Source organism: Motacilla alba, chromosome 6 (assembly GCF_015832195.1).
Source record: "Motacilla alba alba isolate MOTALB_02 chromosome 6, Motacilla_alba_V1.0_pri, whole genome shotgun sequence".
NCBI lineage: Eukaryota > Metazoa > Chordata > Aves > Passeriformes > Motacillidae > Motacilla > Motacilla alba.
Genome location: NC_052021.1, coordinates 2,723,256 through 2,738,513, shown reverse-complemented (window position 1 = coordinate 2,738,513; position 15,258 = coordinate 2,723,256). Strand labels below are relative to the sequence as shown.

Below are 15,258 nucleotides of genomic sequence, written 5' to 3'. Positions count from 1 at the left end.
AAACCAAGGATTCTGTCTGGGCAGTGTCAGCTTCTTCCTCTGAATCCTGACAGCGTCTTCAGGGCTGAGCAAATTGGGAAGATGTTTGTTTCTTCTGATAATGGAGCAATAAATTCTTTTTCTCTAAAAGATTTGGGTGTCCTGGGTCTGCTATCTGGTGCGAGTTCTCTTTTAAAAAAAGTATCTCACATAGCATAGTTATGTTATAACCTAAAACTATATTTAACACACTACTTCAGACAATTAATACAGCACAGCTTTCTAACATAACACATATCATATTCATTTGAATATTTGCCAAAAGCCAATCATAAAACAGGCATTTTTCACAAGCTTTAGAGGAGGAACGTGCCTCTTTGCTTATAAAACCCATTTCACCTCTCCTCTGCTGCTTCCTGGCTTGCAGAGCTGAGATTATCCCTGGAGTGGGCCAGGGGCTGGGCATGAAGCTGTTGGGACTGGTTCCTGTCAGCAGTTGGGACATCAGCTGGCACAGCAGGCAGAGAGCTGTGTGCCCCTGATGGGTGCTTGGGGAACTGTGCTTGCTGAAGCCTGCACGGGGAACCTTCGGGTTTTGTTATGTAAAACACGATTTAAAGGTGACAGCCTTGGCCTTGGGTGCTCTCCCACTGAAATGGAAAAGTGGGATTGCCTAAGAGAAAGTCAGAACAGGTAAAAAACTTCCCCAGCCAAAGCGAGAGCTGCACCAATATACTCTGGAGAATCCTGCTTTTCCTTCTGCTCCTGAGGATGGTGCCACACAGCAAAGGAAGCACACAGCCTGCTGTGGCATTCTGTCCCAGCTGCTTGAACACAGCCCCGCTGGCAGGGAGAAGGGGAGGGCTGGAACGTTGATCAGCCAGAAACAGAAGATTAATTGCACCCCTGTAATTACCATGTCTGAGTGAGTGTTTCCAGTGGACTTTTTGTCTTCCTCCCACTGCTTTTCCTGGCTGTGAAGTGTCCCAGGTTTTGTATTTGTAGGGTGCCCCGTGGCAGGAAGGAATGATGAATCTGACTCTGTGTTCTCAGAAGGCTAATTTATTACTTTAAGATATTATATATATTATATAAAGAATACCACATTAAATTATACTAAAGAATACAGAAAGGATACTTATAGAAGGCTAAAAAGATAATAATGAAAACTGGTGACTCTTTCCAGAGTCTGATACAGCTTGGCCCTGATTGACCAAAGAGTGAAAACAACTCCCAGCAGAATCCAATGAAACTAATCACCTGTTGGACAAACAATCTCCAAACACATTCCACATTTGAGCACAACACAGGAGAAGCAAATGAGATGAGAATTTGTTTTCCTTTTTCTCTGAGGCTTCTCAGCTTCCCAGGAGAAAAATCCTGGGCCAAGGGATTTTTCAGAAAATACGAATGTGACATCCAGAGTTGCTGATCACTGATGAGAGATGTGGGTGGGTATATGGAGGTCACATGCTCTTTAAGTAGTTTGGCTCCAAGACTTCTCTTATTTTCTTTTCTTCTCCCCAGAACTGAATTAACATTTCAGAATAATTTCTGGAGGCTTGGACAGTTGCAAACTCAATTAAAAAGCGGATTTTTTTCCAAACTGATGATTTGCTTTCTGTCTTGGGAAGGCCCTGCTGCAGCTGGTGGCTCAGTGCTGCAGTTATACTCCTATATATAGAACTGGTGAGAGTGTAAAGCAGAGAGGTTTTAATGCTGAACCAGGGAAGGTGCAATGCTCTGAGTTATCTTTAAACTGTTCAAGAGGGGCTGCTGGCTTGTTCTACTGACAAGGCCTCTGGGTTTGCTCGATTCACCTTTTGCAGTGTTGAAATTTAGAACAATTCCCCCCTGAACTTCCTCACTGCCACCTCTGAGAGGCAGAGTGTTGTAGTGCCACTGAATTTACAAACCTGGTCTAAGCAGCAGGGACTGCTTGGCCGATTTGTTGCTGTTGGTGGTGGTCCCTGAAGGCAGATGGAACTCGTTGGCGTTTCTGGAGAGGGTGTCTGCATCTGTGCTGCATGGAAAGCACCAGAAAGTTTCCGTCTGGCCTTCCCAGCGAGGCAGTTTCGCTTCCTTTGCGCTTGATTTCCGTAGCACATCGCAGAACCGCGCTTCGTGGCAGTAACACTCAGTCTGGGAGAAGCTGCCCAGTGACACATCCATGCTGTCCCCAAGGTTTTCAGCAGCCTGGGATCTCTGCGTGGCCCTGCCCTGTGTCATGTGGCCGCCTCCCTCAGCGGGATCTCTGGGGAGCTTCCTCTTTGGAAAGTTTGTGGTGTGTTTCATAAATGCCAAAACGCGACGTGTCCTTCTTACACTTCTGAATGTTGAATCAGACTAGCAGCTCGTGTTATTTACAGGAGCTGCCTTTAGCTGAGCCATGTGGGCTGTAATTCTCCTTTGTTGACATGGGCATAAAAGCTCTAACAGTGGTTGGGGGGGTTCAGACATGCCTTTGCCTTAAACTGCTCTGAGAGATGTTTCAAGTTTTTAAGCAGTTTAAAAAGTTATCCTTTTCAGCAGCGGATGGATGTTTCCTATTTCTCACTAATTACTACTATTGTTCTTACTTTAATTGTGTTGTGCAAGAGCGAAGAGACAGGAATCAGTGAGCTGGGGTGCCTGGAAGATTGTAATCACATTCTTGCAATGATTTGGAAGGACTAATTAAGCTCAGCACCTAGAAGAGGAACAGGGGAGTTCTTGTCTGATGTGTTCGTGTTCACAAGGTGCTTTGTTTTGCAGTGTTGGCTTTGTGGATTTCCCCTGTAATTTGGGGAGAAATCAGCACTTTTATGCAAGCTGCAGTATTTTTTTAAAGTAGCTTTTTGAACTTTAAAAAGAAAGGGCAGCTTTGAAGTGTAGGGAAAAACTGTGTGTGCGTGAGACGTGTCTATTTGATGTGGATCTCTCTGTAAATTCTTCTTCCACTTATTCTACAACTGAAGACAGGAGAGAGAAGGCAAAATCACCAGATGCAAGCCTAAACCTCCTGTAGAAACCTATTTTGTCTCTTCTCCCCAAATTCTGTGGCTTCCAAACTTTGAAGTAGGGAGATGTGAGTGATATGTCTTGAGGGGGGCTTAAACTCTGTAGATCTGTCAGATTTTATCTGTAGTGATGAGCAGGTCACCTTGAGAGACACAAGTTGTGGAATTTACAACCTGCAGGTTTCCAGGGGTTTTATGGGAGGCTGCCACAACGTTATGACCATGCAGTGGATTGTGGTGTGGTTTTTTTACTCTGTTACCCTAGAAATAAATTGTAGTTTGCCTTTTTTTTTTTTTTTAAATTTATGGGGTAGTTCAGCTCAATGAAACTTTTGGTCAGCTTTGTCTCCAGGGTCTGAATGGACATGTTTCTTCGGGTGAAAATGGAAGCAAAACTTCAGAGACCATGAACCAAAGTGGTGCTTTAATGTCTGACAGTTTGACAGTGACATGGCCTAAGGAATCCTGGAATAGGGCCCGTATCTCCTATTGCTATTGTAATGTTGAGGTTCCAGAGCCCTGGGATTTGGAGGGAGGGAGCAATGGAAGTGATAGACTGAGTTTGGAAAGCAGGAGGGATATTTATTCCCTGTGCTCTCTCCCCTCCCCTCCCATTTGCAAAACAACAAATAAATCAAGAACAAAAAAAATGTCAGTTTACCTTCCTTTTCCCCCCACACTTTGCCTGGCCTTTGAAGATAGTGCAGAGCTGCCTAAACAATGCCTTATTCCAGCCCCTTTTCCCATGGCATGGAAAAGCCTGTGGCCCTCATCGAGGGGAGGGAGAATGGTGCTGAATCACGGCGCCTTGGCCGGGCGCCGGCGGCCCTGGGCAGCTTGGATCCTGTGACAGTGATTCAGGCTCTGGCTACAGCAGAACGAGTTTGCTGGCAGTGCCTCAGCTGCCAAAGCCTCCTGTAAAGGAGCAGGCTCCACGCACAGGTGTCATCCCTGTGGAGCAAGAGGATTTTGCTGTTGGGGCTGCGCTGGGCTAAAGGTGCTGTTCTGGACTCGGGCTGGAGGCTCTCCATGTGCTGACTGTGGGCCAAGTCAGGAAGCTGAGCTGGCTGAAATTCAGCTTTTTTTGGGTGGATTTTCAGCTGTCTGAACAAGCTTTCTGTGTGGTCGTCTGCCAGAAGGCTCTGTATGCTCTTCCTTACCCTGTGTGTGACTGGCTGCTGACAAGTGTTGGCTCTGACCTACTGCTGGAACCCAGCACATTCCTCTGGCTGTCCTGGCCTCACCCAGGACATTCCTGGATGACTCGAGGCCCTGACAAAGAGCTCAGAGACCTTGGCACAGAGTCTAAAACACCTGTGCCTTTGATATTAGCCCATGGAAAAAAATTGCCAACTTTGTGTAAAGATTTACAAGCCACAAGAGTTTGAGTAGAGTGATAGTTAATTTGTCACAGGGTGGAAAAAGTAGAATTTTGGGGTTTTAGAATGGGGTTTCAAGAGGCAAAATGGAGGAATCCTGTCCTCCTTCTGCTTCTTCTTGTCCTTCATCTTCTACTGTAATGGTGACACTTTGATTTAGAGTAAAACCCGATTATCTAACATAAGTGATAAGTATTAAAAACTTACTGTAAATAATGTACATGTAGTTTTTAGTATAAAAAACTAACACCACCCCAAAAGCAGTCACTGTGCCTCAACCCGACCTGCTGAACAAATCTCAGCAGGTCAAAAAAAAAAAAAAAGTAATAAATAAGAAAAAATAAACCAACTTTGAAAAGCAAAACTGACAAATCTCAGCAGCTTCTTCAGCTGCAAAACTAAAAAAATACCAACTTTCTAACATCTCAAAAGTCATCACAAACACAAAACCAAAAAACCTACCACAAACTTGTGGCTCAGCATTTCCATGCAGGGGACAAAGCCAGACTTTGAGGAAAGGCTTGTTACATATGAAGGCAAGACTGAAGTTTTGGTGTTAGGATTGAAGAGGGAATAAGACTGTACAGAGGCTGCTTTTTCAAGAGCAGATTATCTGGGTGAGCATAGGGAATGCTGCCCAACAAGGAGCAGGCCTGGTGTTCAGTGACACGAATCCCAAGATCCCCACGTCCTTCCTAGCAGAGTTTTCACAATCATTATCCTAAGCAGTGTTGCAAGGATAGGTGCAAGTATGCAATAATCCCATTCCTCTTCTCCCACCCAGTAGGAAGGCAGTCTGTCACCAGCTGTTTTTTTTTTTTTTTTCCAAAGGTAATCATAACCTGACAGATCTTTATTCATAAAGGGCTTTGAGAAGTGAGTGGCACAGCCCATAAAACCCTTAAATTGTGTCCCTGCTGCCATCCGTTTGCTCCACAATTAATGCAGAGATGTCTTTATCCAGTGAGAAGCTCTGTTAGGTTTTATCTCTGACAGCTGTTGCTTTTAAAGTTACCCTAAAAAGCAGGAATTGTCTGTGGTAGTCACCTTCACACTGCCTGTGGCAGCAGCTGCTGCTGGCTTGGATTGTGTTAGGCTGTGAACTTTGTTCCTTATCTCTGTACTTCATGTTTAGTCATTGTCACACAGTCACACTTGGCATTTTCAGGGTTTGCAGCCATGACAGCAGGGAAAAACCTAAGGAAAACCCAAATGTCATAAGGCATACAAATGTGATTGGCTCCTTTTTATGTTTGTTTTTGAGGGGGAAGAGGTTAAAAGGGGAAGTTGCAGCGGGTTCAGCAGGTCTGAGGAGCAAAATTAGTCCCCCATAAGCAGTATAAGTAAATTTTGATTCCTCATTTATGTGAACCTCTGTATAACTGTCCCAGCTACTCCATATCCTCAGGTTATGGCTCACCCAATAGGTCAGTCCTGCAGGCTGCTTGAAAAACCAACCTGACATTTTCCCAGGTTAAAATTTTACTGGGGAAGGTTGTACCCAGTGCCCCCTGCATGCCAGAACTCATAGAAGCTGACCTACAAGAGACCTTCCACTTGAGGAATTCCTTCTTTTAAGAGTTTAATTTGTGTATTTGCACCAGCTCTTGAGTTCAAGCATGCAATAGTAAACCTGTGTGTGCCTCCTGATGCAAACCCTGTGGTCAGGGTGAGGAGGGCTGGGACAGCAGGCTTAGTGGGTGGTGTGGGTACTGACTGGACTGGCTGGGGAGAGGAATGCACAAATTCCTCCTGGTGTAAAATTCCTTGTGCCCCTGAGGCCTTAGAAGCTCTGGTATTGAGCACACCTAGGCTGGTCTCAGCAGAGAGGAGGTGGGACAGTTCCAAGTCCTGCAGCATTCCAGGTTCTGGGAAGGTTTTGTAGCTGAGGAGTGGTGCCAGCCCTGAGCTGACTCTGTGCCTTGGCGTGGCACTGCTCCAGACCTAATAAACCCTGCTGGACTGCAGCTGACTTAACACAGAGTCAGCTTTGTTGCTTTTGTATACGTGGCGTGATTAACCTGTAATGCAGATAAACAATCCCCAGGTAATCAAGAGCTTAAGTAGCAGTAGTTTTGTGAGGTGAGGTGACTGTGCAATGTGGTCTCCTCCTGCTGGGCTCTGGAATTCTATACTTTTTGTTTGTTTTCCCTTTCCCCCATCCCATTTCAATAGAGGATTCAGCATTTAAATTCGGAGTGTCAGAAAGCTGCCTCGTGCTGTTCAGTGGCTTCTGCTGCCCTTTAAACCCTGAGCTGTCCCGTGCCCCTTTGAAGCAGAGTCAAGAGATGCTGTTCCTGCATCCCCTTTTTGCTTTTCCCTCCTGTAACACCCACTGTTAATTTTCCTCGTTTGCTTCTTTTCTGGTGACAGATGACATCTGGGGGGACTGAGAGCATCCTGATGGCCTGCAAGGCATACAGAGACCTGGCTTATGAGAGAGGCATCAAGCAGCCAGAAATGTGAGTGGTGCCACCACAGCTGTTTCCTTTGGGGGCTTGTGGGATTTACTGTCCCCTTGAGCTGAGATGGTGCTGGACCTCAATAATCCTTCATTTCGTAGCTCGTTGCCACCTATTCCTTGTCCATCTCTGTCTGGAGGAGAGAAACCTGTGTGGAAAGAAGAGTTCAGAAGCACAGGAAGTTTTAAAGCAGCCCGGGGGGCACAGATGCTGCTGGGGCAGCTGTATTTTGGCAATACCCGTCTGCTGCTCTAGACAGCCTGCTTGGATCAGCTCTGCTCCTGAGCAGAGATTGTCAGGCCCTTTGAAGTATTCAAAGGGTTTGATTTATTCACATCAAAGAAGGCTTAGCCTGAAAACTCCGAGGCTGGGGTTGAGCTGGTTGGAGCTCAAACGAGGAATTGTGCTAATCATTACACTGCTAATAGAGGATTTGCTGTCTCTAATGTGCTGTCTGTTTTCTGGATGGTGCGTGGGAAATATTTCTCTGGTTAATTGCTTTGAGGGGAAAATGTTTAAGGGAACGAAACACTGGTGGTTCTTTTCTTCCCTCTCTAGCATTTGAGGCTCTGATAATGATGTGAGGCCTCAGAAAACAGGGTTAATTGAGGCTGTTCAGCCACTGCCACTGGAGATGGGAGACAGCAAATGTTACATTCGTTTGATCTGTTCTTCTTCCAGGTTGGTCCCAGTGAGTGCCCACGCCGCCTTTGACAAGGCAGCACACTACTTTGGGATGAAGCTGATCCAAATACCTCTGACCAAGGCTATGGAAGTGGATGTTCAGGTATCACTTCAGTCTCTCTCTGTGAGGAAATTAACATTGCACAGCAACTAGGCAAGAAATCTGCCTGCCCAGGTAGCAAGTCAGTGGATAAAGAGGGAGGAATGCTTTGTGGAAACAATGAAAAACAGCATGAGTAAGTGTCACTGCAGATGAAGTTGTATTTGAAACGACTGGATGTTATCCCTTTGTCCCGTGGGATTCATTTAGACTCAGGTAATTTATGTATTTCTTAAATAGCCCCAGACTTCAGAGGAGGGTGAACAAAAATATGATGGTATTTCCCAGTGGATGAGTGGTTGTAGCTCATTGCTTTCCTCTCATTCATGCCTTGGTTTTTAAGACCAGACTCTGCATGTTCTCACCCTTTATCTTTTTTGGCAGGATGGCACTTGGTAAATGGAATGTGAGCATCTTCTCTCTTTAAATCTTCAGGCAATGAGGAGAGCCATCTCGAGGAACACAGCCATGCTGGTCTGTTCTGCTCCCCAGTTCCCACATGGAATTATGGACCCCATTGAAGAGGTGGCAGAGGTAGGATACCCCTACCTGTAGCAACCTGTGTGTTGTAGCAGTAAAACCTGCACAAGAAGAGTGGAGGGGCTCCAGGATGCTGAGCAGTGAATTTGGTGGGGGGTCCCACTGGCTGGAAGGGTATTACTGCCCTCAGATGAGCTGTTGAGCAACAGCAGGGTATGTAGGATGCCGTTTGGGACTGAGGGGGAATATGTGACTGTGAGACCAACCAGAAGTGCTCATGCTTTGCTACCTGAAAGGAAAGAACACCTAAAGGGCCCACCTGGTGAAAAGGCTTTGATTTAGGGCCTGCTGGTTGTAGCAAAATTGGTGTGGAAGTCTGAGGAATGTGTGGAGGGAGAAGGAGTCAAAGAGCTGGGATCTTATTTTCTGAACACACCTCTAGATTTCTTTCCTCTCTGTGCTCAAGTTATTTATTTTGCATGTGACCAGCCAGGGCCTCTGACCTTCTGTTCATTTGGCTCACACCCTTTTATTTTATTGTGGATACTCCTTTCAGACAATGTTGTCACATTCCTTTTGCAAACACAGCAAGCTACCAAAATGCCACGTTGTTTTTCCCGTGTGTGGAAGGCAGGAAAAGGCATCCCACAAACAGTCAGCCCTTCCACATCTCCCGTCCTCCACAACTTGAGAGTGGTGTGATGTTCTCAAAGGGTTCAGCGAACGTTTAACTGTGAAATGCCAAATACGTTTTGGTGACTGGAGTTTGGGTGCTCCAGCCACATCATTTTGATCTCTCGTTCACACACAGCTTGCAGTGAAGTACAAAATCCCCCTCCATGTGGATGCCTGCCTGGGTGGATTCCTTATTGCTTTCATGGACAAGGCAGGGTTCCCCCTAAAGCGTCCCTTTGACTTCCGTGTGGAAGGTGTGACCAGCATTTCTGCTGACACCCACAAGGTAAGGAGAAGAGTCTTCCAGGGCTCTCATTTTTGGGCTGTCATTCCTGTTGCCATCCTGGCCTTCAGGCATTTCTTCCCTACTGTGTGGAGGAGCACTGGGGTGCAGGGGTAGGGCTGCTCTGTTCGTGTGCTTTGTGCAATGTGCCAAAGTGCAGAACCCCTCAGGCTGGGAAAGACCTCCAGGACTGAGTCCAACCTTGAGCAGTCCCCACCTTATCAACCAGAGCAGAGCACTGAGTGCCACATCCAGTCATTCCATGAACACCTCCAGGCAGGGAGACTCCACCACCTTCCTGGGCAGCCCCTTCTTCCCCTTCCACAAAGAATTTTCTCCTGATTTCCAACCTTAACCTCCCCTGGCACAACTTGAAGCTGTGTCCTCTTGTCCTGTCACTTGTTTTCTCTGAGCAGAACCTGACCCCCCTGGCTGTCCCCTCCTGTCAGGAGTTGTGCAGAGCCACAAGGTCCCCCCTGAGCCTCCTTTTCTCCAGGCCCTTTCCCAGCTCCCTCAGCTGCTCCTGGGGCTCCAGCCCCTTCCTCAGCTCCGTTCCCTTCCCTGGACACACTCCAGTCCCTCCAGGGCTCTCTGGCCAGAGGACCAGAACTGGACACAGCCCTCAAGGGTTTCCCAGCACAGAGGGACAATCCCTGCCCTGGTGCTGCTGGTCACACTATTCCTGATCCAGGCCAGGTGCCACTGCCACATGGTGGCTCATGTACAGCCACTGTCACCAGCACCCCAAGGCCCTTTCCAGCTTTCCAGCCCCTCTGCTCCAGCCTGGAGCTGCAGGGGGTTGCTGTGACCCAAGGGCAGCACCTTGCACTTTGCCTTGCTGAACCTCTGCCCATGGCTCCAGCCTGTCCCAAGCCTTCTGCTCTCTAGCAGATCAGCAGATGGGATCTTGCTGAGGACCTGGATGCATTCCTGTGCCCTCTTGCTGCTTTCTGACCCTTTCTGTGCCCCTTGCAGTATGGCTACGCTCCCAAGGGCTCCTCGGTGGTGCTCTACAGTGACAAGGAGTACAGGAAGTACCAGTTCTTCATAGCCCCTGACTGGCAAGGGGGAATTTATGCCTCCCCCTCCGTGGCAGGCTCCAGGCCTGGTGGGATCATAGCTGCATGTTGGGCAACCCTGCTGCACATCGGAGAGTCGGGCTACGTTGAGGCTACCAAGAGGATCATTACAACAGCTCGTTTCCTGGAGTCAGAGTACGTGGGTGCCTCAGGGTTTGGATGCTGCTGGGCTCCTCCTCCCAAACTGCTTTTGGTTTGTTCTTCCCTGGCACCTGCTGGGCAGTTCTGGGAGAACATTTGTTTGTGCCCACAGAGCTGAGGGACACAGATGGGAGGGGTGCAGGCACCTTCATTCAGCTTGGCTTTGAGAATTCCTTCTGTCTCAGCCGTGGCTGAGGGGGAGTCTGGAGGGAGGACAGAAGAAGGGTTGTGCTCTTCCTTGTTGGGGTGCTTGGGTGGCTATGTAAGAGAAGCTGATTTTCCATCCCTTGCTTTTCTGTCTTCTCTCTTTTCAATTTTTTTCCTGAATTTACTTTACTTCAGGGTATGTAATGAGCCAGGTCCTCTGGCAAGTCCCAATGGCCCGGGCTGGGTGCATGATTTTTGGGTGGGAATGTGCTGCCATCTGTTCCCTCCTGTAGCTTTTCCTTTAAGGCTCCAGCTGGGTGGACAGACTGTCTGAACCCTGTAACATTGATCAGTCATTTCTTTTCTCCTCCTTCTTTTCAAGGTTGAGAAAAATTGACAGCATCTTCATTTTTGGGAAGCCAGAGGTGTCTGTCCTGTCCATTGGCTCGGACACTTTTGACATCTATCGATTATCTAATTTTTTAGCTGCAAAAGGATGGAACTTGAATGTCCTACAGTTCCCACCAAGGTGAGTGTGTGTGTGGAGACCAGGGAGTGATGCATTTAGCAAGATGGTCAACTTCAGTCCGTGCAGCTCTCGTGATTTGCTGAGTACTGTTGTCCATAGCTGATAAATTGTATGTACAATTTTCCTCTGCAGAGCAGAAATCACTTTTGTAATTGCCATTATACAGCAGTGAAGATAAAGTAATAGTAATTTTAATGAGCCTGGCAGAGGACTTTCCATTTACCTCTATCTAATACAAGCAGAGAAATATAAATAACCAAGGCTCTATCTCATGTTTAGTTAACTGAGGGTTCATAGATTGATTGATTTATTTTTACTGTCTTCCTCCTGCCCGCTGAAGATGAAGGAAATTAAAACAACAGTGAATGGCTGATCACTTTCAATGTAAAATTAATCTCTGTCAGAGACTTTCCTTCAGTGGGAAATTGGGCTTTTGTGGGCAAAAGGGGCCAGCGCTCCCAGATGCAGCTGCACTGAAAAAAATTGTGAGTGGCCATGTGAAGCAAAGTCCAGGGAGCCTGAGGTGGTAGCTCAGAGGTGGGTGCTTCCTTCTGGTGATGGCCTAGAAGCTGCAGAGGAAGGAGAGGGAGATGTTGGCAGGGGTCCCTGTGCTCAGGCAGCTGCATTTTTCTCACCAGAGGTACCTGGAATGAGGTGAGAAACTTTAACCCAATTGTGAAGTCAGGAAGGAAGGAAGAAGGAGCTGGTTCTAGCAAGCATTTTGCAGGGATTACCCTTAGTGGGAATGCTGTTTCAAGGAGATACACAGTTATCACTGGCCGCAGAAGGGCTCAGCTGCTGTTGGGGGCTCAGAAAACCTGGAGCTGTGTGTGCTGGAGGTGGTTAATGTCTGTCTGCCCTCTGCCCTGCCTGCCCAGCATCCATCTCTGCATCACGCAGCTGCACACCAAGCCCGGCGTTGCTGAGCAGTTCCTGAAGGATGTCAGGGACAGCATCCAGGACATCATGAAGGACCTCAACGCCAAGACCACGGGCATGGTGAGGAGGCCAGCACGCAGTGAGGGGGTGTTTGGGCTGAGGGTGTTTCTCCTGTGTAACAGCCTCTCTTCTCTGCCCAGGGAGCCATCTACGGAATGGCGCAGTCCGTCCCAGACAGGAGCCTGGTGGCAGAGATTTCCCAGGCCTACCTGGATGGCCTCTACAGCACGGATGTTCTCAGCAGTGAAAAGCACATGAACGGCTCTCCCAGCCACCACTGACTGTAGTGCAACAATCTGTGCCTTGCCAGCCAGCACTGGGGTGGTTCCAAAGGTTTCCTAGGGAAAGAAAGAGACTGCAGTTCCTTTGTTCCTACAATTGCAGGTCTGAGGGTGGCTTGATCTGGAAGAATTCCTTCCCTGTCTTAGTCTGTTCTGAAATCTGCATTGTTTTCATGCCCAATTTCAGTTTTAGGGCTTTTCCTCCCTCCCCCCTGCCTGTTTTCATCATGGCTGTTGATGGTGAATTGAATGTCCATTCCACAGCTCCGAATTCCTCAGGTATTCTGCGTGCCCCTTCATTCCGTATTGTTTCTCCTCCTCAGACCTGGTACTCAGCCAGTGTCCAGCCAAGTGTTACATTTGAGTTCTCACATTGTGTTCCACGGCTCCAGTCTTCCTGGAAGTTAATGGCAGCCAGTAAATTGGAAATTCTGTTTTCTCTTGAGTATTGCTGTGAGCTGCTGCGTTTAACAGACCGTGCTGGGAGCCTTACAGCTGTGTAATGCAGAGCTGATAAACTGGCAGAGGGAAGGTAGTCGTGGCCTCCCTTTGAAATCTGAGCGAGACTGCAATCAATATCTGCTGAGGGGGAGAAAAAAACCAACACAACATCCTTTTCTGCAGAAATAGAAACCAAGCAGGAGGCATAGGGAGAGGAAGCGGAAGGTACTGAGAACCCCGGGTACATCGTGGCTGTTCTGCTCCCCTGCCTCTTGCAGAAGACACGCTTTGACCACCCAGGAGTGCTGTTTCCCCTTGCACAAATCGGGAGGGAGGTGCAAAGCTCATTTCACTGTTCAGAACGTGAAGGTTTTACACTGTCCCCTCGCGCTGCTGTAGCAGAGCCAGCCAGGCCCTGGCCCGTGTCACAGCCAGGGACGTCGTGCGCAGACGGTTTTTTTTACCACGGTCTTTTACTATCAGAAAGGTGACTTTTGTAATAGCAGTAATCTCAGCTCTTTGCACTGATTCTTTTAAGGCACATTCTCAAAAGGGCATTCACCATTGTGCCTTGATGCTTCTCTGGCTTTTTTTTTTTTTATGGCAGGCCAGGGAGGGTTGGAGGGTTCAGCTGTTTGACCGTGACCTTGGTTGTGGTCGTTTCTTCATGGTACTAATTCTGAAAACAAACCTCAAAGGCAGGCTGGCCTCAGAGGAAGCACCCTTGCCTGTTAGGTAGGATAGTAGTTGTAATGAGCCAAGTCCCTTCACAGTATTACAAAGATGCTGGGAGAAGATGCAGCAAGTCAGAGCTGTTCCAGCCTTGGGCACGTGGCTCAGCCTTCCTATTTTTCCCCGCTGTTTTTAGGGTGAGAGAGTTTTCCCAGCGCAGTCTTGTGGCCTCAAGGATAAGCCAGAATCTCTCAGGTAGCCTTGGAGTTACTCCTGCAGGGCTTTCCCATGTTTCCTCTCAGCTTTTTGCATGGTGGAGCAGAGTTTCCCAGGCAGAATCCCACACGTGGGTGCATGCCGTGTCTGCACAGTCCTGTGCAGGGCATCTGAAGGCATCTCTCTGCTCCTGTTAGCCTGAAGCTGACCCTGGCTGAAGCACAGGAATTTTAAGGAGTGAGGAGGTCACTGACCAGCTCCTGCACAAAGCAGCTCAGCCATTGTGGGAAGGATCCTGGCTTTCCAACTGCTTTATTCCCTGTGCTAGGAGACACAAGCATTTTGGCCACGTGCCCTGAGCTTGATGACTTCATGCAAGTCTCTGAGCCCTTTTGAAATCACTGAATTGCCTGAGGGTCTCTTGGTGGTGATATCAGCTCTGGCAGTTTGTATTGGACCTGTTTATTCTCTCAAGGTCTTGCCAATGTGACCATTACTGTATCTCTGAGTTTGGAGACAGTCTTCAGTGTCTGGCTACTGTGATGGTTCTCTTTGGAACCGAAGATTTAACAAAACAAAAAAGAAAAAAAAGGGAGGTACTCTTTTTGTTTCTGCTTTAAAAGAAAGAAGGGGTGGATTGGGGTGGGCTGAAGGAGAGTGAGACTCCCTTCTCTTCCTTCCCTGGTTGCATTTTCCTCCCAGGAGGTAGGTGGATCTAACAGATCAGTGCTCCATTTCACATTTTTGGATGTATTTGAAGATGTTATTTGTAAGTCAAGTGTATTCTATTCTGGGCTTTGCTTATTAATAATATTTGTGGGTTTAATCGTTCCATGTGTATTTGTCCTGTACTGTAAATGTAATCCTGTGGTCAGGAGTAGGCCACTGTAATTCCCTGGTGTGTAGTTTTTATTCATCCTTGTCACCTAACGTGTAATCTGCATCTACTTTATCATGCCAAATGGTCCTGGAAAAAACAGATTTACAGGCTGTGTGATTGTTTTAAAGACAAAAAAGAGAAGAATTGGATGGACTGGATTATGATCTGAAACTGGACGGTACTTTTAGACCCGGAGGGATCCTTGCCACTGTTAATTCCTGCAGGATTCCCTGGTTCTCCAAGCAGGACACTCAAATGTATTGCTTGTACAAAGCACTCCCAAGGGATTCACCTGTTCTTAGGTACTAGAATGAAGAATATCCAATGGGATGGACCAAGAAGAGATGTGTGTCTTCATGCCATGGATTTCATCTGCACTTTTCTGATGATTTGGGGGAGAGGGGAGCGGAAGGGTTGCGTACAACACAATAATACCTTGCCCAATAAATCCACGAGGACTTTTTAATGGACAAATGGGATGAGTTGATCTGATGGCAGTTTTCTGCATTGCTCTGATTTGCCCCTGGGCGAACTGGAGGCTGGAATAGCTGGAGAGCTGGTGAAAATGGGCCTGGTTTGTATTAAAATGGTGTATTTAGCTATCTAGGCTCCCTGAGCTCTTATTTTTCTGCTTCAGTGCTTGTTTGAATGAATGTGGACCTGTTGTTCCTGGAATTTGCTCATGCACAGCCTGGTCTGTGGCAGGCAGGATGGTTTGTGAATCTTACTAACTCTGCCTGAGGGCTGCTCTGTCCTTCTGTCAAAATGAAGGTGGTGTCTGTGTCTGCATCTCGTGCGTGATGTTCAAGGATGCTGGAAGTTAAAAGAGCAATGGATTTTCTATTAATACTTTGTAGAACTTAAAAGAGTCAAAAAAGAGAAGAAAAAAAGA

At 47.4% G+C, this 15,258-nt stretch overlaps 1 protein-coding gene across 2 annotated transcripts in view; it reads left to right on the top strand.

Annotated features, from left to right (window-relative positions):
• SGPL1 (sphingosine-1-phosphate lyase 1) overlaps positions 1–14,968 on the top strand; it is a 32,498-nt gene extending 17,530 nt beyond the window's left edge. For both annotated transcript variants that reach the window (XM_038140786.1, XM_038140785.1), the window contains exons 7-14: positions 6,731–6,819; positions 7,501–7,606; positions 8,039–8,137; positions 8,895–9,044; positions 10,017–10,255; positions 10,791–10,937; positions 11,816–11,936; positions 12,017–14,968. In XM_038140786.1, the coding sequence (XP_037996714.1) occupies positions 6,731–6,819; positions 7,501–7,606; positions 8,039–8,137; positions 8,895–9,044; positions 10,017–10,255; positions 10,791–10,937; positions 11,816–11,936; positions 12,017–12,157 (1,092 nt within the window). In that variant the 3' untranslated portion in view covers positions 12,158–14,968. The remainder of the gene's footprint in view (positions 1–6,730; positions 6,820–7,500; positions 7,607–8,038; positions 8,138–8,894; positions 9,045–10,016; positions 10,256–10,790; positions 10,938–11,815; positions 11,937–12,016) is intronic.
• Positions 14,969–15,258: the final 290 nt, after the last annotated feature.